Source organism: Mchenga conophoros, linkage group LG22 (genome assembly GCF_057382185.1).
Source record: "Mchenga conophoros isolate Kocher_MC1m ecotype Shallow Benthic linkage group LG22, M_conophoros_male_GT1.1, whole genome shotgun sequence".
NCBI classification, from domain to species: Eukaryota; Metazoa; Chordata; class Actinopteri; order Cichliformes; family Cichlidae; genus Mchenga; species Mchenga conophoros.
In genome coordinates this window covers 16,526,181-16,553,901 of record NC_140546.1, presented here as the reverse complement: position 1 = coordinate 16,553,901, position 27,721 = coordinate 16,526,181, and the positions used below count along the sequence as shown (strand labels likewise).

The window sequence follows — 27,721 nt, the reverse complement described above, 5'->3', positions numbered from 1 at the left end:
TGAGACCATTTGTTTGAGAAAGACAAACAACAACAACAACAAAAAACCCTTGGTGCAGGAATACAAGAACAATATAAACCAGACTAGTCAGCCCCCCTTTAAACTCCGAGACTAGAGACTTTTGTAAACTGTGACTTACAGTGAAATCTACAGCTGATGTGGAGGAATCTGGAGCCTTTTTTTCCTCGGAGATCTGGGCTATAATCCCGGTGCCCACCTTGCCTCTGCAATAGGTGTTGGCTGTTGACTGTATACGCATGTGTCTGTTTGGCAAATAATACAGTGTCAGGGCCTGCTGATTCATTAATCAAACCTAACAAGGTTTGGCCCATTAGTCTTTCTTATACCAGTACTTCACTAATGAATTTACAGTGTGCGTCTTGCTTTTATACACAGGGTCACACACGACATCTGCTGGTCAGTGATTGTTATTACACTTTATTTTGGATTTTATATAGGTTTTAAATTTCAGTACAGTATATTTAGCTTTAATTGATATTTCATGTCTGGATATCAAATGCATTATTATTATATGTTTTATGTTCTCTCGCTTGTGGTTTACAGTGACTTCTGGATCTGATAGGGGAAACAGTTGTTGTTTCTATGGCCATAAAAGGGAATCTATGATTGAAAGGTGGTCCAATACGGACGATTCACGTAAAATAAACCACGGAGCTCTAAAGTGGAATGAATAGAGGTTCTGGTAATTCCATATAATAGTAAGCGCTCTTTATGTATGCAAGTAATTCAGAAAGCTTCTTGTTATGTGAAATGAACGACCGACGAGGTGGCACATTGAGAAAAAATACGCAAGGTATTTACACACCTGAGCCTTGTTTCATTTTTGCTTTGCTAAATGTAGAATTTGTACTTTGCTCATATGAAAGCCGTCTCTCCGCCGTTACTGATTTACAGTGTGTGATAATATTTGCTTCAAAAGCGTGTGCCGTGACCCGGATTCGAACCGGGGTTGCTGCGGCCACAACGCAGAGTACTAACTACTATACGATCACGGCTGGCCACCCAAGACGGCTGATTGTAGGAATGGTGTGACATATAGTGAGGCATCGTCACCCCGACATTAAAAAGAAGTTTAGGAGTCGTTTTACACCCTTCAAACTGAAGTGTGCGGTTTAGGGTCCAGATGAACAGAATCAACTTTTGAAGAGTTTCGGGTGGAAGTTCATTAGTGTGTAACTTGCTTTCATGGTCCAATGGATTGTAAACGTGTTTTGGTTTGTGATTTATCTTTTCTTTCTTTATTTCTATTATGAATTTAACAAAGATGTTCCTTAAATTTCCTCAAGAAAACGCCTATTGATTATGGATAAAATGCCGTGACCCGGATTCGAACCGGGGTTGCTGCGGCCACAACGCAGAGTACTAACCACTATACGATCACGGCGCGCCACCTCTGAAGGTAACGAGTAACTGTCACCGCAGTGTTCAGAACCTGAAACTTTATTTCTGGAACGCATCTTGACGTATCTCACTGCTTTGTCATCTCGAATTTCTACAAGTTTGGCTCAACACTTTGTTGCCATGTGTCATTGCTACAGAAAGTTCTGTAGCTGTAAAGATAAATTCACGTTTGCAAGTTCAGTGGTAAAACAAACAAACAAACAAAACCCAACAATAAATATTTTTTTGACAAGCAGGTGATTGCATGGCATACAACGATGCAGGTCTGTTGCTCTGTCTCGAGTTTGGGGTGTGTTAGCATACGTGCGTCATGGATAACAACCACAAGACTGTTTCCAATAATTACCTTTATCTCTCCGGTGGGCTCACCGGTCAGACTCACAGGCCCTTTCGCCGTTTTAAGTTCTGCTTTCATTTTCAGTTTCTGTTTTTTACAGATAAATAGCGACTCTATGACACGAAGGAAAAGCATCGTCAATGAGCAAGTGAGAAAGTTGGGACTTCACTGTCAAGGTTTACATTCACATATATCTAACACAATTGCCTACACGCTTAGATAAATAGTGGATTTAATTTTTAAAATAGCATTCAAAATGCCACGTGGCCTCACAATTTGAGTCAAGTACTGGTCTAAGATACGTGATGAAGAGGCCTCTTCTACATGAAAATGGGGAGGAGATCAGTGCAGCCCAGTTCCTCTGTTAGATGGTCATGTCTATACTTGGGTCATAATGAATGCACTTGCCTGGAAAGCACTTTGTGTGGACTTCTGTGGTTTTAAATGTGCTTTAAAAAAATTTGACCTTTCAGCACTACCTACTTATGCCACCAGAGTGCTCCAGACACTCATTATGGAAATCACTATTCCTATTTTACAGTGACAGTGGTCTGACGGTAAATAATGTCTGCTGTTCTTTTGCGCATCGTACAGGTCACTGTTCGGGTATATATAGTGGAGTGAGACAACTGCAAGATACAGACTGCAACTGACAGCGTAATGTAGCGCGCCAGCCGTGATCGTATAGTGGTTAGTACTCTGCGTTGTGGCCGCAACCCCGGTTCGAATCCGGGTCACCGCAGCGTGGTTGTGATTGCAGAGCAAGAAATTAGAGGAACACAAGTTATCTTGAATGATTGCAGTACTTTCTAGGGCACTTAATTCATTACAATCAGTGCATTGCTCAATCAAATTTCTTAACGTAACCGGTTTTTCCTTACTCTATGAACCACCACTGTGCAATACCAAATTCTATGTGCAGAACTGTGCCCCCCCCTTAATGTTTGCACTGAGTAGGAGATGCTCTGTATCTCATTGTACAACCGTATAGTGACAATAAAGGCATTCTATTCTATGTATCTCTACCTATCTCTACACCTAGCTGTCTTAGCTAATTATAGGCTTATCTCCAACCTTCCTTTCATTTCAAAAATCCTTGAAAGAGTAGTTGTCAAACCAATTCTGTTTACATTATACATGCTTCCCTTAGGCAGTATCATTAGAAGACATAGTATGCATTTTCACAGCTATGCAGATGATGCACCTTGTGCTTCTTTCTCACTCACTATGTGTGAATAAACCTCTCTGCGTTGAATCATACTTGTTATTAATCTCTGTCTCTCTTCCACAGCATGTCTTTATCCTGTTTTCCTTCTCTCACCCCAACCGGTTGCAGCAGATGGCCGCCCCTCCCTGAGCCTGGTTCTGCCGGAGGTTTCTTCCTATTAAAAGGGAGTTTTTCCTTCCCACTGTCGCCAAAGTGTTTGCTCATAGGGGGTCATATGATTGTTGGGTTTTTCTCTGCATCTATTATTGTAGGACCTACTGTACAATATAAAGCGCTGAGAGGTGACTGTTGTTGTGATTTGGCTCTATATAAATAAAATTGAATGTAAACATAACCATGATGTAAATGTAATATAAAGTAACATAAAAGTTGAATTTCTGCACAGTGTGGGCTGCATGTGTGTAGTTTAACTGTGGAGGGTCCGCCCTGCAGTCAGTGAGAGACAGAAGCTGAACCTCGCTGTGGTCAGAGGGGAAATAAACTCACACTGAGACTGAAACGGGGCCTGTAAGCGCCTGTGAGCACTGACTCACCATCCTGCGGTGTCACTCTGGCACATGAACAGGAAGTGAGCCCTGCAGCGTGCATGGAGCACACTCAGTGAAGCTGCTGCTGAGCACATGCTGGTTTCGGTCTGTTCAGGTGAAGGTGTAGACTGCCTTCCCCGCCTTTACCGTGGTGGGAGTGGTTGCCTGTCTTACCTTACACATTGTCATACTTTACCAGATATAATGTAATAACTGAAATAACACAAATAAAAAGGAGTAAGCAGGTAAATGAGTCACGTGAACCAGAGGAACCTGTAGAGACTCTATGTCTGTTCTTGCAACAGCAAAATGCACCACAGTGGATTCAGATTGTAAGTCTGGCAAAAACTGCTAGACAGGACAGGATTTTTAAAAAACGGCATTTGTTGGTTAATTGTAGAATATAGTTTCCTTTATTCTTTGCTTGTATTTATCATAAATATTACTGGTACAAAGATTCCAAACATTTTATGTAAAAAAAAAAAAGTATTTCAGTACAGATGGACATGAATACTTTACTAGACAGAAGGTTTTTATTCCCCAAAGCAAGAACCAGTTCACTCAAAAGAACAGTTTTGTACAAGAACCTGTCACCAATACATATTATGGTCTGACCTTTGACGACTGTTAAAATTGGCAACATGAATTTGAAATATTGTGTGTGGTGTAGTAATGATAGTCCATCAAGCTAACGTTACACACACGTTGTCAATATTGACCCTGATGTGAGGCCTAATTTGTAATGCATTGTTAAAATGTAAAGATCTGTGACGCCTGCAGATAATGGCCATCATAATAAACGTAAACTTAGAAAGACACAATCTAAAAATAAAAATATAAAAGCAAACAGACTTGGAAGCATAATGCTGACGTGACACTGATAAAGAATTTGGTGTGTGTGTGTGGCTAAGCGGTGTTTTTTTAAATCGCTGGTTGGCTAAATGTGTGCTTGGCAGTTTCTTTTTCTAACTCATCGTTCCACAGTGTTGTTTAAAATCAGCTCTGTGGGATTGTGAGTAGCAAACCTGGGCTGATGTGCTCTCTGCCATTTGTTTAGAGTTTGGGAGGTTTGAAGTCTGCAGCTGTACAGTTTTACAGTTGGAGATGAATGCACAGACGTTTTTCCAGAGTCACGCTGACTCAGGAAATATCACATCTCGGCAATACTCCTGGGATGGAAGTCAATGTCTGTCGTAAAATCAGTGTGAATGGACTTTTCTCTGTCAGCTAATGCCCCTGACCTGTAAATAAGCTGGTTGGATTTAGTTTTAGGGCCAATTACATCTGCCTCCACGCATTGTATATCATCGTCAGTATGAATACGTTTATTGTATTGAGTTTGTGGAGTTTTCCTCGCTTATGATCAGGAGCAGTCAAAAAGTTAATCCGCCATCTTGGAGCACTCACCAGAAGTCAGTTTTAGGGCCAATTAAGGTTTGCAGTTATTTGTTAATGCAGTTTCCAGCAGTTCAGCGAATCACATTCAGCTGTGTATTGTCTATGCACCCGTCTGACTTCATAAGTTTAAGTGTGAGCTCAGGTATTTGGCATCAGAGATCCCCCCAGATTTACTTGGTGTAAGAGCAGTACCAAAGTTTAATGCAAAACCCACTGAAATGTTACTCTACACAGCAAGACACATTCATGTTAAAAGAAAGAAAGAAAGGCTTCTGTCAAAGGAAACCTGTTTGACATGCTCAAAATGAATGCAGTACTTCTCTGCCATTACAAACTCTATATAAACAATCTTGGTATCAAAATAAAGTTAACACTTGCGAGATTTCAGAAGTGGAAACATTACTGCAGATTACTGTGTCAAAGTTACTGAGGCGGAAACGTAGAAAAAGTAGATTTTCTTCCTCACCTAATTTATTTTTGGATTTTGTTGCATAAAACACAAATATGCTTCAGTAAACTTCAATAAACTTCCAAAACCCAGTGCTCAACATATGAACATTATCTGTGTAAAGACTGATGCATCTGAAGTGAAAGAGTGAAAGATCATCAGGTGGTTTGGCACTTGCCACATTTTGGCACGTTGGTCAGTTGAAGGTTTTTGAACAGCAGAAATTATTTAACTTTATTGACATGCCTAAAAATGTTTTTTGTTGGAGGGTTACCCACACTCTCACGAACACTGGGCCGTTTTTTCCTTGCTCTACTGTCAGTTTAAATGCCCTCTGTCCCTTGGAACTAACTAACAGGCTGTAACTTCGATTTCTATTGGCCGAACTGCACGACTGACCCCTCTTTTTAATTAATTAACTATAGCATAGCAAATTGTCTGTGCGTCACGCGACGCAATTAATATTTAACACAAACGCTACAACAAAGGTGGCTAAATGATGTAACTAGTCTTTTTACTGTTTCTTATTTTGCTGTGATAGTTGGATGTAGAAATTGTTTGATGTAGAAATGGTTTATATGAGCTTTTAGCTGAGATTCAGATGTTTCGGTTGATACCACACATGCAGGTGTCGTGCCAAGGCTGTTATTCCAGACAGAATTTGTTTACCCTGCCTCGGCAGCGCGCTGGGCAGGAAGAGCAGATCCAGTTGACTCTGCTTCATTCCAACAACTAGACGTGGAAGTAGTGACGTTTTAGTTTACTGAAAAAGTGAAAGATGAGCGTCTTGACGTTTACGTTCAGTTTGTGGGTTACAACAAAATCCAACGTTTCAGGAGTCATTGTAAGAAGTTTTTGTGAACTAAAAATCAAGAATGAGGGATCCCGTTTGTCTGGGATTTGGACAGCGCGTGCTCTCAACACGGGGGAAACTGATTCTGTCGGGGATGCCTACCTCGGCACTTACATACCCGACCTGGTGCTACAGCCAATGAAACTGAACCCCCCCTCCTTTGCTCCCAGTACCTCGACGGTGGGGCCCCAGATTAAGACAGAGGTCGACTTATCAAAGGTCCTGATTATTTCAAGCACGTCATGGGAAGCTGTCTAATATAAACACAGTGCAACAAGTTAAAGAGGCAGAAACCAAATACTTCTTCTAAGAAAACTTGTGTGATTGGTAATAACTTATATTAACAACAGAGGGGTGCGATCCCTAACTGAGTGGTATTTTGTGTTACTGTCATGCAATCATAGATTTAGCAATCTATGATTGCATGAAGCAACAGCTGCTGATCATCATCTGAGTCCGTTGTGCTTCGACAACAACAAAAACATGCCAGAACACCGCTGCAATTGTCTTTCCACCACCTCTGACCGAAACGATCCATTTGCCTTTGTGCTGTTTGCTGTGGGGAATCATTGCTGTCTGCCTGACTGTGCTGAGTTCTTTTAGCTTCTCTAATGAACGTCTCAGCCATCTGAAACATCTCAGAGGTGTAGTGTCCTCCTCCATTAGCTTTAACTATGTCATCTATTTCATTCATCAAGGTCTGAACCTGCCGTCTGTTTCCTCTCTTTGTATTGTCAAACACACAGAATCTGCCTCCACACATGGAGACCAGCTCAGACGCACATCTGTTGGACTGAATCATCTCATCAATGGACTGACCTTTGAGCTTGTCTCCATGAGTAAAAAGTACCATGGCGTAGTTTTTAGAATTACTGCCAAACAGCTGTTGCAATATTTGAAGCAGTGTGGTATTTGCTTTGGACATCTTGCCTATTTTGACCACAATAATGAAGGCATGTGGACCTGGACTGGCTTTCACAAACGTCTTTGTCATCTCCATGTACAGCTGCTCAGGAGTTAATATTTCATCAGTGAATCCTGGAGTGTCGACCACCGTCAGCCAATGATCCTCCACCTCTGCTGACTTTGACACAGTCTCAGTACAGACTGCATTAAAGTCACAGTCTGTGCTGAACATCTTGCATCCCAGGATGGTGTTTCCTGTTGAACTCTTCCCTCCTTCAGGAAGACCAATCAGGATGACTCTCGTATCCCGCGGTCTGCCAAACGCCCCACAGCTAGCACCTGCAGGGAGGAGAACATAAATAAAAAACACGAAAGACATTAAAATGACCTTTTCATAGTTTCAGAGTTGATACTGTGTGCTTTTTATCTTACAATAAAATTAGATGACTGTTGTGCCTGTTCAACGTAACTGAAGTGAATTTATAGAACAGAACAGGAAGTACACAGTGATGTCCTTCACCTCTGGGATAGCCAATCTGCCGAACTATGCTCATCATTAAAACCCACTTGGACAATTCATATTAGTAACTCACAGACGTTATCTGACAAATAATGCAAGCCAGCATGATACCTGAGAGGTGAGATTGTTGATCTGTTGTTTGAAGGTGTTCTGACTTTATCAGCAGCTGTTTCACTTGTTCCCTTTCTCCTGTCTCATTATTGAACGAGTGATACTTCCCTTTAAATTCTTTAACAATGTCTGGAAGTGAACTTTCATCATCTTCAAAGATAAAATCCTCCACTGTTTTTTCCTTTAAGCTGTCACCGTTTGTGAACAGTATGTAGCTCTTTTCCAGCCCATCGTCTTCTACTCTGAGCACTGAAATTGTCTCCCTCGCAGCCTTCTCTTGTTCCCTTGTGAACCTTCCAACACTGATCACCAACAGGAACAGACAAGGTCTTGAGGACTGCAGGAGATCATGACACCACCTTTCAATCTCCTCCTTGAAGTCTAGTATTCCTGGAGTATCGATGATGGAGATCTGCTTCCCAAACACTCTTTCAGTTGCTTCATTGATTTTCCTGGTCACAGATTTGAAGGATGGTTTGGACTTAAAAGCATCATATCCCAGAATCGTGTTTCCTGAAGCACTTTTCCCAACTCCTGTATTTCCCAGGAGCATAATTGTAAGATCTGGACTTGAAGCCATGCTGAATCATCCAGGATCCTGCTGGAGACAACACAATGCAGTTTATTCTCTTTACTGTGTCTTCTCTGACAGTTCATCAGACTCCTACAATACCAGAAGTATGTTTACAAGGAAGTGGAAAAAACTGTTCAAGGTTCAGCAGCCTTTCTGAAACCTCCACAACAGGAGGAAACGATAAAGCCCCTGAGCACCAGCTTTTTTCTGACCTACTCTCTAAGAGTCTGTGATACTTGTGACCATCTGACCATGTCGACACTGGCAGCCATGATGAGGGACAAGACTGCCCTCCACTGCTGAACATGTAACAATACTTTCAGTAGCACTTGATAATAGAGAACACAAACATATTTTAAACATAAAAATCACAAAGACAGAACAACACAGTATCCACATCTGAACCAAAGAGTAAAACAGTGAAATGTGGATTATTAAATATTAGGTCTCTCTCCTCCAAGTCTCTGTTAGTATATGACTTAATAATTGATCAACAAATCAATTTAATCTGCCTTACAGAAACCTGGTTGCAGCAGGATGATTATGTTAGTTTAAATGAATCAACACCCCCGAGTCATACTAACTACCAGAAACCTTGAAGCACAGGCCGAGGAGGCGTTGTGGCAGCAATTTTTCACACCAGCCAATTAATCAACCAAAGACCAAGACAGTCTTATTTGTTATCATCTATTGTCCACCTGGGCCTTACACAGAGTTTCTGTCTGATTTCTCAGACTTTTTATTTGATTTATTGCTCAGCTCAGATAACATCCTTATAAAATATGATGTAGCAGAAAAGATGAACTTAACTCAAATTATATAAAGCATATAAACATTTACAGCAATATGATGCAACAAACACAGCAGTACTATGAATGCTGATACATACTTTAAGTTTCTGAATATTAAACATGTTACTGCCTTTCATAGTGTTTAAATTGAAGGCCCCGAGTTCTTTCTCCCACACTGAAAACACTTGAATGTAGGGCTGTATGATATGACCAAAATCTCATATCCTGATAACTACATATATCAGAAAATAGTGCATTTTCTGTAAATTCTGTGAATCTCGGGCAACTTGTGTGTGAAGTGTTTTCAGGTGGGCTTCATGTACCTGGAGTCGAGTGTTTTGACCGATGCATGAAACGATACTTTTTTTTTTTAAGACACAAGATGCAACGACCACATTTTTTTTCTGAGTATTTCTTACACGGCGTGCTGCGGGGAAAAGCCTGTTCTGATGTTTGAGTCTGAGGTTGATTTGGAGCACCTGAAGGCTCTTTGTTGCTTCTCATACATAAACTCTCTCCACAGTCTGCTTTCCTGACGCATGCTTTCCTGAGGTCATGTTCCAAACACAATACTGGAACAATTGTATTTCTCCCTCTTCTGAACCCACTTTGATGTTTAGATATGTATCCTTTACTTTCTATATAATATATTAGATTTTCATTTACCATTTGCTCCATTATTTTACAGATATTAAGTGTTAAAGCTATAGGTCTGTAATTTCCTGCATTTGTATCATCCTTTCCTGGTTTATGTATGGGCACCACCACAGCCTCCTTCCAGCAGTTTCCTGCCCTCCCAAACTCTGTTATATAACTCTGACAAAAGATCTTTAGCTGAGATACAATTACCAATACATACATGTAAAATAGCAGTTATCTGCTTGCATTATACCAAGGCCCGTGAGAAAATAAGAGAAATATCCAAGCCGACATACGCCATAAATGGGTCACATTTCCTTGCACAGAATGTTAACAGTGCATAGAGCTGCTTTCCAAACTTCCCCCTAATTTTGTCGTTTGCCACTCCAAGTAGCATACACAGTGGATTGCATTCAGTGTCAGTGGTGAAGATCTTATCCAATTCACACTGTATGAGGAACCAAAATTGTTGTATTTTCCGGCAGGACCATAGACAGTGCGTGAGGTTGCCCACCTCTATTTTACATTTAGGGCACAGCGGAGAAAGGTCTGAATTGTATTTATGGCGTTGAAGAGGTGATATGTGAGCTCTGTGTAGGATTTTAATTTGGATTGCCTTAACTTTATTACAGACGCTCAGAGATTTAGCATTCTCCCAGACTTTGTCCCATACCTCGTCACTGATCTCTATATTTAATTCCTTTTCCCAAGTCCTCTTCAAATTGGTTGTGTCAGTGACCCCAAATTCTGTTAACAGGCCATAACAAATTTTTATAGAAGTTCTAAGGTTTGGCTGAAATATCTGCTTTTCACATTTAGAGACAGTTTGATTAGTGAGTATTGTTGTAGCCCTCTGTATATGGTCCCTCACTTGTAAATATCTAAAGAAGTCATGCTTATGAATGTTGTATTTATAGATTAGCTGGTCAAAGGACATGAGGTTAGACCCGTCCATTAAGTCAGAAAAGGTAGAAATACCATTCGCAGCCCAGTTCCGAAAGCCGGGGTCAGTGGTCCCGGGCAAAAAAAGAGGATAATCGGATAAGGGAGTGAAAAGAGATGTTAAGTGAGACCTTCCTTCTAGTTTTTGAACCATTCGCCAAGCTTTAACAGTAGATAATGTGAGTGGGTTGCTACAGAACATCGTTAAGGTCTTAAGTTTCCCTACAAAAAGCAAACTTTTCAAAGGAAAGTTAGACATAGAGCTCTCAATATCCAACCAGACAGGAGAAGGCTGTTGTACCCAATCGGCAGCTATACGCATATGGGTGCTCAGCTGATACTTTCTTATATCTGGGAAATCAAGGCCCCCTTTTGAGGATGGAAGACATAACGTGGATATTTTAAGACGAGGTTTCCTCCCTGCCCAAACAAAGGAGCTGAACTAGCCATTTAGAGTTTGGATAGTTTTATGTGGGAAAAGGGTCTGAACCATCTGTATTGGGTAAAGTAGCCTGGGTAGAATAATCATTTTCAGAAGAGCGATACGACCGAGCCAGGATAACTGTAAGGACTTCCATCTCTCTAGATCTAATTTGACCTGCTCAAATAGGGGGGTAAAGTTACTTTTATACATCTGTTCAAAGGCGGGAGTGACCCTAATCCCCAGATACGTAAAGCCCTGTGGGGACCAAGTGAAGGGAAATGGAGAAGGGGCCCATGGTTTTTGTTTCAGACTGCCCAATGGCATCGCTTCTGATTTATTGAAATTAATTTTATAGCCTGAGATTTCACTAAACTTATTAATAGTTTCAACCAGAGAGGGGATTGATGTTTCCGGCTGCTTTGGCATGTTCATAGCGGCGTTTTCCTTCATTTCTGCCTTTGTGTGGACGGGATTATTTTTTAAAACGAAAACAGAAAATCTCCGTTTTCAAAAACACCCGTGTACGTGTAGACGTAGCCTCAGTCTCTGACTGGAAGCGCTAATTCGTCATTCGGCTTTTGTCAGACTAAAGTAACTGTTAAAACTGTTTGAAAAGCTAAGCTATACAACAAGGAGAGATTGAGAATTTCCTTTTAGTTCTCAGTTTATTTGATATTGACAAAAGTTAGTCAGTTTTGTCTGTTCTTCTGTAAAACAAACTAAGATTTATTTTTAGAATTAATATTTAATGCTCCATGAATGAAATAAAACAATTTTGTTTTTGTGCATATCAAAAAGCTCACAATTAAATACAACTTACCCCCCTCTCATTTTTTTAGGTATCTACAAATACGACACTTTCTTTCAGGCTCTATGCCACGGTTCCCGAATAAACCCCCTAATGATGTAATGGATGACATGTGTTTTAACCCGGTTAAGAAAAAGGCCATATCATCAGTACTTGTTCTGATTTTGCGCCTGGGTTCTTCTTCTATGTCTGCAATTAAGCGATCTTGGAAAGAGGATCCTAAAATCTGTATTACTGAAGCAGACTGGGGCAATGTTCTAAGTAATATTCACTCGTCCTCCATGTATGCAAGACATTGCCTTCTACAGTTTAAAATAGTGCATAGGGTACATTTCAGCAAATCAAAATTGGCAAAGATGTATCCTCAGACTGACCCAACGTGCGAAAGATGTAAATTGGCAGAGGCCACCTTGATCCATATATTTTGGTCCCGTCCCAAAATACAAAGGTTCTGGACGGATGTCTGTGATGCATATTTGAAATGAGAGAAAGAAGAAAGAAAGTGTGTACTTTTTATTGTACTTTATTGAGCCCCGTGGGGAAATTGCTCTCTGCATTTAACCCATTCACTCAGTGAAGCAGTGGGCAGCCATTGGGCGCCCGGGGAGCAGTGTGTAGGGACGGTACCTTGCTCAGGGGTACCTCAGGGTAGCTGTTAAGGGGAATCGAACCCCCGACCTTCCGATCATGGGGCAACCACTCTACCTACTGAGCTATCCCTGCCCTATCACTTGGATTGAGTGGATTGAGTATCACTCAATCCACTTTTATTCTTATTTGGGGTCAATTCCGATGGTCTGGCACTACAGGCAGGAGGTCAAAGACTTATTGCCTTCTCTACACTATTGGCAATAGTGATGGGATTTCCGGCTCTTTTTAGAGATCCGGCTCTTTCGGTTCGGCTCACTAAAGAGAGCCAGCTCTTTCGGCTCCGAACCGGCTCTTCAGGTTGTTTTGTTGCTTTAATTAATTTATTATTAACAATAATATAAAATTATGCACAAAAGGAATTACTAACGTAAAAACAAGTGGTTTTATTTGTATATGTTTATATATAAATATACGCGGTGGCCCCTAGAGACAAAACATGTACAAACTCCAAAACACATTTCTAGCATGAACTGAACTTCCAAAGCAGAGCTACTAGATCACTTAAATTACACAATTGAAAGCATGTGTGTATTGTTTGTGTATTTATACACAGGCACTCATATATATTCAAATAATTAAAAAAAAAAGTTCATTTACCTGTTACTACCACATACCACACACCACTCCTCCTTGAATCGCTACCTTATCGTGGTGGAGGGGTTTGTGTGTCCCAGGGATCCCAGGGGCTATGTTGTCTGGGGGCTTTTGCCCCCTGGTAGGGTCTCCCATGGCAAACTGGTCCTGGGTGAGGGACCAGACAAAGAGCGATTCAGAAGACCCCCATGAAAAGAATATCGAGGGAACAGTTTACCCTGCCCGGGATAGGGTTACCGGGGCCCCGCCCTGGAGCCAGGCCCGGGGAGGGTGCCCGAGGGCGAGCGTCTGGTGGCCGGGCCTTAGTCCATGGGGCCCGGCCGGGCACAGCCCGAAGAGGAGACATGGGCCCATCCTCCCGCAGGCCCACCACCCGCAGGAGGCGCCATAGGGGTCGGGTGCATTGTGAGCCGGGTGGCGGCCAGGAGCGGAGGCCCTGGCGGACCGACCCCCGGCTGCCAAGACTGGCAATAGGGACATGGAATGTCACCTCTCTGGTGGGGAAGGAGCCTGAGTTGGTGCGTGAGGTTGAGAGGTACCGGCTAGATATAGTTGGGCTCACCTCTACGCATTGTCTGGGCTCTGGAACCAGTCTCCTGGAGAGGGGCTGGACTCTGTCTCAGTCTGGAGTTGCCCCTGGTGAGAGGCGGCGGGCTGGGGTGGGTATTCTTATATCCCCTCGGCTTGCTGCCGGTACGTTGGGGTTTTTCCCGGTGGACGAGAGGGTTTGTTCCCTGCGCCTTAGGGTCGGGGAACGGGTCCTGACTGTCATCTGCGCTTATGCGCCGAGTGGCAGTTCGGAGTACCCAGCCTTCTTAGAGTCCCTGGGGGGGGTGCTGGAAGGTGCTCCACCTGGAGACTCTGTTGTCCTGCTGGGAGACTTCAATGCTCACGTGGGTAACGACAGCGAGACCTGGAGGGGCGTGATTGGGAGGAACGGCCTCCCTGATCTGAACCCGAGCGGTGCTTTGTTATTGGACTTCTGTGCTAATCACAGTTTGGCCATAACGAACACCCTGTTCGAACATAAGAGTGTCCATAAGTGCACGTGGCACCAGGATGCTCTAGGCCGTAGGTCGATGATCGATTTTGTAATCGTATCACCAGACCTGCGACCATATGTTCTGGACACTCGGGTAAAGAGAGGGGCTGAGCTGTCAACTGATCACCACCTGGTGGTGAGTTGGATCAGGTGGCGGGGGAGGACGCTGGACAGACCTGGTGCACCTAAACGCGTAGTGAGGGTGTGCTGGGAACGTCTAGCAGAGGCCCCAGTCCGCGAGATCTTCAACGCACACCTCCGGCAGAGCTTCAACAGCATTCCGAGGGAGACTGGGGACATTGAGTCCGAATGGACCATGTTCAGCGTCTCCATTGCCGAAGCTGCTGCATTGAGCTGCGGCCGCAAGGTGGTTGGTGCCTGCCGTGGTGGTAATCCCCGAACCAAATGGTGGACACCAGAGGTGAAGGGAGCCACCAGGCTGAAGAAGGAGGCCTATCGGGCTTGGTTAGCCTGTGGGACTCCGGAGGCAGCCGACAGGTATCGACAGGCCAAGCGGAATGCGGCTCGGGCAGTGGCTGAAGCAAAAACTCGGGTGTGGGAGGAGTTCGGAGAGGCCATGGAAAAAGACTTTCGGACTGCCTCGAAGAGATTCTGGCAAACCGTCAGGCGTCTCAGGAGGGGAAAGCGGTGCTCTACCTGCACTGTGTATAGTGCTGGCGGAGCGCTGTTGACGTCGACTGAGAAAATTGTCGGGCGGTGGAAGGAATACTTCGAGGACCTCCTTAATCCCACTGACACGTCTTCCGGGGAGGAAGCAGAGTCTGGGGATGAGGGGTGTGACCCACCGATTTCCGGGGGCGAGGTCACTGAGGCAGTTAAACAACTCCTTGGTGGCAGAGCCCCTGGTGTCGATGAGGTCCGCCCCGAGTTCCTGAAGGCTCTGGACGTTGTAGGGCTGTCTTGGTTGACACGTCTCTGCAATGTTGCGTGGAGATCAGGGGCAGTACCTGTGGACTGGCAGACCGGGGTGGTGGTCCCCATCTTCAAGAAGGGGGACCGGAGGGTGTGTTCCAACTACAGGGGGATCACACTCCTCAGCCTCCCCGGGAAAGTCTATGCCAGGGTGCTGGAGAGGAGGGTTCGTCCGCTAGTCGAACCTCGGATACAGGAGGAACAATGCGGTTTTCGTCCTGGTCGCGGAACACTGGACCAGCTCTTTGTCCTCTCGAGGATACTTGAGGGTGCATGGGAGTTTGCCCAACCAGTCTACATGTGTTTTGTGGACCTGGAGAAGGCATTCGACCGTGTCCCTCGGGGCGTCCTGTGGGAGGTGTTGCGCGAGTATGGGGTGTCTGGCCCATTGCTACGGGCCATTCAATCCCTATACAACCGTTGCAAGAGCTTGGTTCGCATTGCCGGCAATAAGTCGGACTCGTTCCCGGTGGGTGATGGGCTCCGCCAAGGCTGCCCTTTGTCTCCGGTTCTGTTCATAATTTTTATGGACAGGATTTCTAGGCGCAGCCAAGTGGCGGAGGGCTTTCGCTTTGGTGGCCTCAGAATCTCATCTCTGATTTTTGCGGATGATGTGGTTCTGTTGGCTTCATCGGGTGAGGGCCTCCAGCTCGCACTGGAGCGGTTCGCAGCCGAGTGTAACGCAGCGGGAATGAGGATCAGCACCTCCAAATCTGAGGCCATGGTTCTCAGCCGGAAAAGGGTGGAGTGCCCACTCCGGGTCGGGGATGAGTTCCTGCCCCAAGTGGAGGAGTTCAAGTATCTCGGGGTCTTGTTCGCGAGTGATGGGAGAAGGGAGCTGGAGATCGACAGACGGATTGGGGCTGCGGCTGCAGTAATGCGGACGCTGCACCGGTCAGTCGTGGTGAAGAGGGAGCTGAGTGTAAAAGCGAAGCTCTCAATTTACCGGTCGATCTACGTCCCTACCCTCACCTATGGCCACGAGCTGTGGGTAGTGACCGAAAGAACGAGATCGCGGATACAAGCGGCGGAAATGAGCTTCCTCCGAAGGGTGGCTGGCCTCTCCCTTAGAGATAGGGTGAGAAGTTCGGCCATCCGGGAGGGGCTTAGAGTAGAGCAGCTGCTGCTCCACATCGAAAGGAGCCAGCTGAGGTGGTTCGGGCATCTGGCAAGGATGCCCCCTGGGCGCCTCCTGGGCGAGGTGTTCCAGGCATGTCCCACCGGGAGGAGGCCCCGGGGCAGACCCAGGACACGCTGGAGAGATTATATCTCTCGGCTGGCCTGGGAACGCCTTGGTATTCCCCCGGACAAGCTGGAGGAGGTGGCTGGGGAGAGGGAGGTCTGGACCTCTTTGCTTAGGCTGCTACCCCCGCGACCCGACCTCGGATAAGCGGATGAAGATGGATGGATGGATGGATACCACACACCAAATCCGGTCGTTGGTACTTGCTGGCTTGTGTAACCACTAGGTAACAAAAGCTCAACACACTGCGCCCAGCACCCTGGAGCACTTCTGTTGTCTTTTGTACGTGTTTTGAGTTTTTATGTGCTTCTGAGTTTTTTGTACGTGTTTTTACGTGTTTTGGAGTTTGTACATGCTTCAGAGTTTGTACGTGATTTGAAGTTTGTATGTGCTTTGTCTGTAGGGGCCACTGTAAATATACTTTTATTTTTTCACTCCACATAAAATGTAATAAATAAATCATATAATACAAAAATCAACTATTCACATTTCAACTTTTAACTATTTAAATTTTCAGCTTTTTCCTTTTACAAATTTAAAGTGAAAACAACACAAAACACTGCAAACCACAACACAATTAAATATAAATTATAATATGAAAACAAAAAGAACATGCATATTCTCTGTCATATGGGCCTTCATGAATAAACTTTTTGAATCCTTTATCATCTGCAACCGAAAATAGGGCTTTGGGGTTGACGTCACGCCGCAATGCATTGTGGGAGCGCAGCTCCATTTTCGGGGTCTACGAATCAAAACAAACACACTGTATTGGAACGACGACGACAAGAAACATGCTTAAAAGCAGCTAAAAAAGAAAACGGACGGTATAGAGACCGATTGCGTCCAGAGGCGAAGCAGCGGTACTTGAAAAAAATAGAGTGCATCGCAAATCTGGACCCATATGAAATACGGCAGTGGAGTAAAGACCCAGACGACTTACCGCCACTGTCCTACCCCGATATCTTCACGTATCTTGTTTGTGGAGTAAGCGCTTACACAGCGAACCAGTTTCGTAATTACAAGTCACTGGAGGCGCACATCCAATTTACAAATGGCTGGGTGCAAGATTTGGCTATTTTCAAGCCGCCAAACTCTGAGTACGTCGTCAAAGTAAGTCAGCTGGAGTGCATCGAGTGAAATAGCCATTTTCCACCCCCCACCATAATTAATGTTATACATTTATCATTGAACTGCTAAAATATCGTTATAATATTATATGCCTGTAATTGTAAAGTACATGCAAATTAACACATTGATAATCGGGCAAATTATTAACGCCAATTTGTGTCCTTCCTGTCTCATTTCATTTATTGTCTTTACATCAACCAATCAAGTCACTCCATTCGATGTTTGATCGCAATTTCTATAACTTCCGAGACCACCAACGATGATGTTATTCAGCTATAAAGTGTGATGTGAACATATTTAGAACTTACCGGAATGAAAATGTCTTGAGCACACCAACTGATATCTGGAGACGTAACAGAACTTGATATCAGCTCGTCTCACGGCTGCTATCCAGGCTAGACGCCTTCGTTTGGTAATATCCGATACATGAGCTCCTTCATGTTGCTTCCAGGTTGGGAAAGCATAAAAAGACAATCCAAACTTATTCCCGTGCCGGTCGTAAGATCGAACATTGCAGCCGACCACACAGCAAGTACGAACCATGGCTATGCTTTCGCTCCTCACTTAGACCCCCAAAATGGCGGATCGGGCCAAAATCCTTTCCACGCCCACCCCCGTGACATCACGCTCCAAAGCCCTATAGTTGTGGATGATTACTATACCTTTCTAATGTGACGTTGTTGTCCCTGGCTCTCTTTCTCTCTCTCTCCCTCTGGCTCTGTTCCTGTGCTACTGAGTGTAACTACCGCCCCTCCCCCCTCTGCCCAGGATAAAGCACAAGGCTCAGGTGCGAAGTGAAGCGGGAAAAAAGTGCGAGAGAGAGGGTGAGAGAAAGAAAAAAAACCCCCACGTGACGGCTCGCGATAAGGAGCCGGCTCGCGTCGTTCACGTCAAAGAGCCGGCTCTAAGAGCCATTTCGTTCGCGAACGACCCATCACTAATTGGCAAGATGTCTAATACTTTTGAAGTGGAAGGACGCGGCCCCACCCACAGTTTCGCATTAAGGATGTATTATTTCATCTTAAATTAGAGAAAATTAGGTTCGTCTTGAGAAGCTCTGTAAATATTTGATATTTTTGATATTTTTTGACCAACCATCTACACAGGTTCAGGAGTGACCTTTATTTATTTATTTTTAATTATATTTGTTTGCTTATTTTTTCTTCCCTCTTATTCTGTATACCTTGGCTGGTGTTATTTTGCACTGATGTGAATTGTTTTTTCCTTTTAAACTTTTGATTACTTGACAGGGAACAGGGGTGTTATTTGTTAGGGTGGGTTTTTATTTTTATTTTTCTCTCCTCTTTTACTTTTATGTTTTGTATTTTTGTATTTCATTGTGAAAATAATATATATATTAAACACTAAAAAGCTCACAATTGTGCAGTTATGATGTAAACTAAAAAGATGCAGAGCATGATAACAAAGGCGACTTGCTCTTTAAAAAGGTTTCCACTGAAGTAAAGTTTTCCAAAGTGCTTCTTTGTGGGTACTCCTGTACAATCATCTAGTACTTTGTGCAAAAAATGGGTTGGGGACCATGTCTTTAGCGATATGATAGGCCACTGCTTTAGTAATGTCACCCCACTTCTCACTTTTATGAGTATGTGAGTTTTGTGAGGTGGTTTGTTTTGGGGCTGGGAAGGCTTTGCGGTCCAGGATACAGATACCTGAGAGGTGAGATTGTTGATATTTTTTAAGAACTCGATATATCGCCCAGTCCTACAGCCAATGAGTCCGACAATAATGTGAGGTCAATTCTGCCCCTGTTCTAACATTCACTCTTGGACCACTTCCATCATTCAGACACACATCATTTTTTAGCTCTATCGATTCCTCAATCACTACGCCATTCCCATCATTATAATTACCCCATATTGTGCTGTGTGCATTAAAGTCCCAACACCAAATTACTTTTCCCCTTAAATACGTTCCTCTACTGATAACAGTTTGTTAGCTGGTGTGGCCAATCTCATGCTGCCATTTCTTGACCGGACTTCAAGTATAATATATTCTAACTGTGTTCCTATAGCTATAACTCTATATTGGATCCCTTGTTTCACAAATGTTGCACATCCTCCTCCATTACCCTCCTTTCTATCTCTGCAGACACTATCATAACCTTTAATAACAAAATCTAAAGTAGATTTGAGCCAGGTTTCCTGAATACAGATTATTTCTGGTTTCTTTTTGCATTTTTTGATGAATCCTTTAAATTTTTGTCCATTTGCAATCAAACTTCTGGCGTTCCACTGTAACGTAATTATGTTATCCTCTCCCCTGGTCCTCCAGCTTCCCCCTCCCTTTCAAGTATTTTATTGATATGTTCCCAAGATATATCTTTAATGCCAAAAAAAACTCTTTGCTCCTTCCACAGTTATTCTAATTTTCTCCGTTTTGTTTCACTTGATCTATGCAATTTATGACATAGGCAATAAACAAAATCATCTTCTCCACTGCCAGTCTTGCATGACTTCCTTCTGTTTGTACTAATTCTGATGTTGGCGTTGGTTGAACCTTTCCTGTCTCGTCCTTTGCCTTCTGTACCCTCTTGACAGTCTCTGTGTAACTTGTGTTATGAGCTACTTAGACTTGCTCGACCTCCATGGCCTTCTTCCTTACTTTCCACCCCCCATAACTCACCCTGTGCTGCCCCCACAGTTACTGCATTTATCCTGTACATCATCCCCACATTCCTCAAATCAGTGTTCACCCCTGTTTCCCCCTGCAAACTGCAGCGATGTACCCATATCTTTGGCATTTATAGCACCTGAGGGGCGGCGGAACATAATTGGAAAGCTCATGCTATTTTAATTCTGGTAGGGCAGCCTTAGAGACGCTTAAGCTTTTCCAGATTCTCCTCTACTGGAGTACCTGTAATCACCCCACATGTCACTTTACTTTCTCCTAATAGCCTTTTCTTTCCTGCAGTCTCCATACAAATGCTTTTCCGTTCTTCTGTCTTAACCACTATCAACAAATGACAATTTTAGCCAGCTGAACTTCTCCAAACTCCTTTTTCAACTCTCTAGACAACGCTATTGGGCTTCACATCCTCATCTTCCTTCTTTAACTCCAGGATTATTTTAATTTTTTTCCTCACGAACAACCCAGGATGCTTAATTCGAACTGTTCTCCTCCAAACTCCGTTTACTGGACTGTGTCCCAAACAAACTTTCCTCATCTCTCCTGCTTTTCCCTCTTCCTGATCCTCCCCCACTCGAAACCGGGGTCCAGTCACCAAAATCCATTTCATCGTCATCATCTTCCTGATACGCCATTCTAGCCAGCCACACACAACTTTATGCTATTACTAACCTCCAAAGTCCGTGATCCCACAACGACGGGTTTCCGCGTTCTCAAACAGTTGTATTGTGCTCTTCGACAAAGTATCCACTTCAACTTCCTCAATTTACGCCGCGCGATTTTTCCGTAGAAAAAACCGACCACGGAGGATCCACCCGACCCGTCCTTCAAATCTGGGGAAACGTAGGACGTATTGGAACAGCCGTAATCGGCCTTCAGACCTAAAACCCTGTTGTAGCACTTTGGGATAAATCTCAGGCAGACAGTGCAGGAGTCTCAGGTGTAATCTTACCTGGTGTTTCTGTTTCCTGTTCTTGGTCCTGTTCAGCTGGATTAATGATAACAGGGACGTGATGGCAGAAGGTGAGCTGTACCCACTGACTGGTTCGAACTGCTTCACATTCACTTTGCTTTTTCTTCTCACTGTATTTAAGCTCAACGCTGAAACTTTCACTTTCACTTACGGATGGGTTTTGTGTCCACGATGTGGTTGTTTTCTTCGATCCAGAAACACGTAAAAAATTATCCTGCCTTTGACACGAAGTTCAGTGAAAATCCACTGAAAATGTTGTCATCTTTAAGACTTTTATTTTATAATTTATTGTGAATCAAAATAAACCTTTCTTCATCGTGTCGATCACCCCATACCGTAGTGTAGAGAATAGGAGATAATCAAAAATCAACATGCTGCAGTTTTCTGCTTTCATCAAATTATCTAAACTTGAGGTTTTGAAATTGTTAAGGTGCGAGTGGCTGTTAGACTGACTGTAGTCCTAATAAATTAAGTATAAAGTAATTTAACTTTTAACTGAATTTAAACTGGTCTTTGAAGCTGGCTCTGAGATTTCCTGCACACGGCCAGGAGTGCCCTGTGTGACGTCAAAAACGGCGCAAATCTTTGACGTTGATTTGATTTGATTGAATCTTTATTTTGAAAATGTTGAAAAAGTGCAACAACACACAATTAAAAGAGACAAATGAACAAAGCAAAACAAAAGGAAAACGAGCAACCACAACTACAAATAACTTTCATGTTCAAAAAGGAGCAGGAAGAAGCATAAGCTTATTTAATCCCACCCCTTTTCCACTATCTAGTATCAATAGACTACAGAAATACCTCCTCGCAATTACATTATATGTCATGTGTATTTTTTTTTATTCTTTTTTTTTATATAAATACATATGTTTCTATCTATCCATACGTATATACACATACGCACATATACACATTTTCAATAACCCCAGTAACACCTCAAGGATACACAACCTACAGATATATATATATATATATATATATATATACACATACATACCCGTGCACCCGCACACACATGAAAATATTGGACAAGAACACCCTATCAAATCTCTACCCTTAAACCGCTTTTTAAACTGTGCCATGCTCGGACATTGCTTCATATCTTTACTTAGGCTGTTCCACAGCTTCACTCCACACACAGAGATGCAAAAACTTTTCAATGTTGTACGGATATGAGGATGTTTTAAATTTAATTCCCCCCTCAAATTGTATTTAGAAAACATTTTTAGAATATTGTCAGGAAGCAGGTTATTTATTGCTTTATATATAATTTGTGCAGTGAGAAAATGAACCAGATCTGTGAATTTTAGAATTTTTAATTTTAAGAATAGTGGATTTGTATGATCTCTGTAACCAGTTTTATGGATTATCCTTAGGGCCCTTTTTTGTAATAGAAAGATTGATGATAGCGAACACTTGTAAGTATTGCCCCAAACCTCTGCACAGTAATTCAAATACGGTGCAATCGGGGAACAATAGAGAATGTGGAGTGATTTCTGGTCCAGACGTTGCGTGACTAAATCTCCGTTTTCCTCCACACCTAAACGCGAAAAACGAGTTCTCAAAAATTTCCACTCTGCCAGGAGTTTTAAAAAAATCTCCATCACCCAAAACGCCGTTTACGTGTGAACGAAAGGCCCAAACGCATAGAAAAAGCTGCGTTTTCAAAAATCCCTGTAACACACATCACATGTTTCAGGTATACTGCTGTTTAAATACTGTTTTTTTTCTTATGCATACAGAATCTGTGTGATCCTGCTCATCGAGACATGTTCAGTGTATATTTACATGTAAAATCTGATGAACTGAGGCCATTAACATCGTGTGACTGTGACGTAAACAGCTGGGTTTGTGGTGTTTCAGTGAAGCTTGACATTTATGTAAAGGTGAAGGCTGTTTTCGAGCAGGTCTGAGCAGAGCCTGGAAGGCATATAAAGCTTTGTCAGGGTGCAGCTTCACACAGTAGCCATGTTTGAACCCCCACCCCATGTTTCTGTCTCTGCATCTACAGGAGCTAAAAGGAGGAGGAGTAGGGAACGACCTCCAGGTCTGAAACCTTCATCACTCCTAACAAATCATCATGTCACTGCTGTGTGCACAGAGCGTATGATTTTCAGTTTGTCCCACAGCAGGTCAATCTGTTTCTTCTCAGTTTGGCTGTCAGTCATTAGATGCTGATGTTCCATAACTGTGCATGACTATGCTTGTTGTCAAAATGCTGGTTTAAAAACTCTCTGATGTTCAGCTCCGTGTTCTTCTCCTCTCTGTGACCCTGTAACAGTATTCAGGCTGGTTCTTGTTGGGAGGACTGGAGTAGGAAAGAGCTCCAGTGGAAACACGATCCTGGGAAGAGATGCCTTCAGAGCAGACATCAGCAGGCTCTCTGGTAACAGTCATAAATACGTTTGCTTCATGTATCTGTATATGTTATATCACAACTGTGAAACAGACTTTCCCCAGAGTCACTCCATCTCTAATCTGTCAACTTTTAAAGCATTATCTGCACCAGCATCTTCAAATTCCATGAAATTGAAATCTGACGCAATGTTTGATCATGAATGTCAAAAACTATTTCAACTGGTCTTTTTTTACCGTCAAAATGAATCAGGATCTGCAATTTGGGACAGATATCACAAAAACTTTCTGAGTATTGGCATGCTAAAATATGAAACAACAAGTCCAGCACTCCTTCAAAGTCCCAATTTGAGCACAGACTACTAAATAACTTAATATTGCACAACAACCTGTAAAAATTTCTGAATTATATATATATATATATATATATATATATATATATATATATATATATATATATATATATATATATATATATATATATATATATATATATATAGTAGATTTATACAATACTGTAAAATAAAGCATGTAGAAAGCCTTTTAACATGCAATCCTTAGTCACAAAAATTAAAAAAAAAATGCAGTTTTCATTTGAATTTTATGCTGGATTGAAGAAATATGACAAACTGTACCACAAAAACCAAACTAACAAACTACTAAGACTAACTAAGTTGGTCTTATCCAGTTTGGAATTTGGGAGTTTCTAAGTGATATATATATATATATATATATATATATGTATGTATGTATGTATGTGTGTGTGTGTGTGTGTGTGTGTGTGTGTGTGTGTGTGTGTGTGTGTGTATATATGTAGTGGTTAGACTACACGCCTTTGGAACCCAGGATCGCAAGTTCGCTTCCTGCCTGGGGCGTCTGTATCCAGTAAGGGTCCTAAGGCTAGACCCCCTATGCTAAGCGAGCCTACCGCAGACATGAGCGAGACAGATAAATATGAAGGCATGCCGGCTCGGACGTCGCCCGGATCAACAAGGTCCGCGTCAGGTGTTGAGGAACCAGGGCACCCTGACGAAAAGTGGGCTACTGGAACAAGAAGGCATCGGTGGGCAAGAGACGAAAACAGGGCGTTGTTGGAATGCTACTACGCAAATAACCCCGGCAGAAGGGGCTACATGAATAGGATGACGGACCTATGGATTCTTCGATACCCAACATCCACACATATATATATATACACACACACACACATATATATATATGTAGCCCCTTCTGCCGGGGTTACTTGCGTAGTAGCATTCCAACAACGCCCTGTTTTCGTCTCTTGCCCACCGATGCCTTCTTGTTCCAGTAGCCCACTTTTCGTCAGGGTGCCCTGGTTCCTCAACACCTGACGCGGACCTTGTTGATCCGGGCGACGTCCGAGACGGCATGCCTTCATATTTATCTGTCTCGCTCATGTCTGCGGTAGGCTTGCTTAGCATAGGGGGTCTAGCCTTAGGACCCTTACTGGATACAGACGCCCCAGGCAGGAATCGAACTTGCGATCCTCTGTTCCAAAGGCGTGTAGTCTAACCACTACGCTATCCAGCTGCTGCTGTGGTCCCCGTGGTAATCGGAGCACTTGGTGCGGTGACTCCCAAGCTAGGCGAGTGGCTCCAGCAGATCCCGGGAACAACATCGGAGATCTCTGTCCAGAAGAGCGCAGTCCTGGGAACAGCTAAGATACTGCGCAGGACCCTCAAGCTCCCAGACCTAAAATTCATTCCAGATACACAATATAACCATCCCTCCCAAACAGTGGTCACAAATCAGTCCAAATGTGTGGTAGTGGGCACATCTGCCATATTGAGATAATCCATCCCACCTCACAGGTGTGCCACATCAGGATGCTGATCTGACATCATGAGTAGTGCACAGGTGTACCTCAGACTGCTTGGAGTAAGACAACATGCATGAAGAGGATGATGTGGACAAAATACTCATTTGCCTAATAATTCTGCACTCCATATATATATATATATATATATATATATATATATATATATATATATATATATATATATATATATATATATATATATCGATTGATCGATAGATAGATAGATATAGATATATATATATTATATGTCTGTCTGTCCCAAATTACAAATCCTCTCTCAATTTGATGGCAAGAAAGACTGTTGTGTCATATTTCAAAACAAATGCGCAAAACAAAAGGCCTGGGGGTGGGTCAAGAGACCATTTTTCAAAAAAATATATTGAAAAGTGCTTAAAATATAAAGCTAGAATTGCATAACAATCTAGCAATCACACACACACACACCCATATATACATACATACATACCACCTGGTGTTAAATGATCATCTGCCACATCATTGAGGACCAATCCTGATTTTAGATGAAAGAAATCAAAATCATTCAGAAATTTGGAGCCAGTGTGAAAAACATGCAGCGCTGCTATTTAGCTGAGCTTCTGTGATCAAATGTTACTTGTTAAGGTTTGGATTCTTAGAACATGTATAAAAATATTCTAATCTGGTGAGTTTTTACAGCAGAAATATGTGTCTGTGATTGTCATCCTTCTTCGTGGCTAGTCTGATGTTCTTTCTTTAGTCACCAGGGAGTGCTGTAAGAAGAGAGGGGAGGTGTTCAAACGGGAGCTGACCATCGTCGACACTCCCGGCCTCTTCGACACCTCTCTGTCTGAAGATGCCGTAAAGAGGGAGATCTCCAAATGCATCAACATGTCGGCCCCGGGGCCCCACGCCATCCTGCTGGTCATCAAGGTGGGACCCTTCTCAACAGAGGAACGAGACGCCGTGAAGAAGGTGGAGGAGATCTTTGGAGAGGGTGCCTGGAGGTACACCATGATCCTCTTCACCCATGGAGACAGGGTTAAGACAGACTTTGAAAAAGTGTTAAAAGGAGCAGGACCTGAGCTGCAGGAGGTCCTGAAGAAGGCTGGAAACAGATACCACGCCTTCAACAATCTCAGCGCTAATGATCGTGGTCAGGTCCTTGATCTGCTAGAGAAGATGGACAAAATGGTGGCCGACAATGGGGGAAGGTTTTACTCCAACTACACCTACCTGCAGGTGGAGGAGATGCTGAAACAAAAAGAGTCAGAGCTCAGAGAGTTTTACCAGAAGAAGCTGGAGGAGGAAATCAAAGCAGTGGAATTAAAGTATGAGAAGAAGCTGGAGGAGGCTCAGGAGGAGAAACAGCAGGTGAAGGAACGATTGCAGTCTGAGCTGGAGGAGATGAAGCGTTATTATTGGGCTTTAGAGAGCGGAGTGCGTCAGGTTGTGGAGCAGACTGTGGCTGCAGACTCCATAGAGTGTATAGCCAAGTTTCATGAAACCCTGAAGCTGAACTGAAGCTCAGACCCCACATAATGACCAGTGTGAGTCTCACAGCATGTGAGGTGGAGCTATGAGCAGGTCCCTCCTATCCAACGCATATCTTTAAGCTGAAACTCATATTCAATTCAATTCATATAGCTCCAAATCAACAGTCGCCTCAAGGCACTTATTATTGTAAGATAAACAACAATCAGCCACAGTTGAGAAGACCCTAACAATCAGACAACTTGCATATGAGCAAGCACCCAGTGCATCATGGGAATCACCCAGCAGCCTACACCTATTGCAGCATAACTAAGGGAGGATTCAGGGTCACCTGATCTAGCCCTAACTATATGTCATGGTCCTGGGTGTTTCCCAGTGTTTTCTGTTTAAGTTTTATTTCCTGATTATTGGTTATTCATGGTTCTGTTCTCTTGATGTTATTTGTTGTTCTGGTTTTTAGTTTAAGTCACAGTCTTCCTTGTGTTCCATGTGTTATATTCTTGTGTGTATTCTTGAGTCTGTCTCTCAGTGTCAAGTCCGTGTCTCTGTGAATTGTCTCGTTTCCTGTTTTATTTTGATAATCCCAGTCCCAGTGCAGTGAGTCTAGTTTTGCTTCCCCTTGTCTCGTTGCATATAATTAACCCCAGCTGTGTCTCCCTCCTGCTTCTCATTCCCTGATTGCTCCTGTGTGTATATAAGCCCTGTGTTTTCTCCTGCTTGTTTCTGGTCAGTCTGTGTTCCTCCATGCTGTTCTTCCTGCTGGTCATTTTTCATGTTACCTCTGCTCTCCTTCCCCTCATGTTCAAGTTTGTTGTTTAGTTCTTAGTTTTCTCAGTTTAGAGTATTTCTTAGTTCACTTTCTCGCCACCCTCACTTTTGGTTGAATGTCACTCTCTTTCAATAAAAGCTCAC

At 43.1% G+C, this 27,721-nt stretch overlaps 2 protein-coding genes and 1 non-coding gene across 6 annotated transcripts; 1 reads left to right on the top strand and 2 right to left on the bottom strand.

The window, feature by feature from the left end:
* Nucleotides 1-1,333: 1,333 nt before the first annotated feature.
* On the bottom strand, nucleotides 1,334-1,405 carry trnah-gug (transfer RNA histidin (anticodon GUG)). The gene has a single exon. It is a non-coding gene; the product is annotated as a tRNA-His (tRNA).
* A 2,611-nt stretch (nucleotides 1,406-4,016) lies between these two features.
* LOC146549228 (GTPase IMAP family member 8-like) lies at nucleotides 4,017-21,458 on the bottom strand. Of its 3 annotated transcripts, none has more exons than XM_085261813.1 (3): nucleotides 21,121-21,458; nucleotides 7,751-8,351; nucleotides 4,017-7,458 (listed from the first exon to the last, which is right to left on the bottom strand). In XM_085261813.1, the coding sequence occupies exons 2-3, from the start codon at nucleotides 8,328-8,330 to the stop codon at nucleotides 6,620-6,622; spliced, it is 1,419 nt and encodes a 472-aa protein (XP_085117939.1). In that variant the 5' UTR covers nucleotides 8,331-8,351; nucleotides 21,121-21,458; the 3' UTR covers nucleotides 4,017-6,619. The 3 variants fall into 3 exon arrangements, with proteins under 3 accessions (XP_085117939.1, XP_085117941.1, XP_085117940.1); XM_085261815.1 differs by having other exon boundaries at nucleotides 7,751-8,348; XM_085261814.1 differs by lacking the exon at nucleotides 21,121-21,458 and adding an exon at nucleotides 17,831-19,738 and having other exon boundaries at nucleotides 7,751-8,348.
* LOC146549227 (GTPase IMAP family member 7-like) lies at nucleotides 20,776-27,721 on the top strand. 2 transcript variants are annotated; one of them, XM_085261816.1, is made up of 4 exons: nucleotides 20,777-21,191; nucleotides 23,156-23,191; nucleotides 23,426-23,530; nucleotides 26,076-27,721. In XM_085261816.1, the coding sequence occupies exons 1-4, from the start codon at nucleotides 21,182-21,184 to the stop codon at nucleotides 26,837-26,839; spliced, it is 915 nt and encodes a 304-aa protein (XP_085117942.1). In that variant the 5' UTR covers nucleotides 20,777-21,181; the 3' UTR covers nucleotides 26,840-27,721. The 2 variants fall into 2 exon arrangements, with proteins under 2 accessions (XP_085117943.1, XP_085117942.1); XM_085261817.1 differs by lacking the exon at nucleotides 23,156-23,191 and having other exon boundaries at nucleotides 20,776-21,191.

What these genes read in the sequence shown, in the direction of transcription:
- LOC146549227 (XM_085261816.1), top strand. An exon ending in GAGTAGGGAACGACCTCCAG is followed by an intron (nt 23,192 to 23,425) that starts GTCTGAAACCTT and finishes ACCCTGTAACAG; the next exon opens with TATTCAGGCTGGTTCTTGTT. An exon ending in AGACATCAGCAGGCTCTCTG is followed by an intron (nt 23,531 to 26,075) that starts GTAACAGTCATA and finishes TTCTTTCTTTAG; the next exon opens with TCACCAGGGAGTGCTGTAAG.
- LOC146549228 (XM_085261813.1), bottom strand. Translation starts at nt 8,330, where the DNA reads ATGGCTTCAAGTCCAGATCTTACAATTATGCTCCTGGGAAATACAGGA. An exon ending in TCAACAATCTCACCTCTCAG is followed by an intron (nt 7,459 to 7,750) that starts GTATCATGCTGG and finishes TCCTCCCTGCAG; the next exon opens with GTGCTAGCTGTGGGGCGTTT.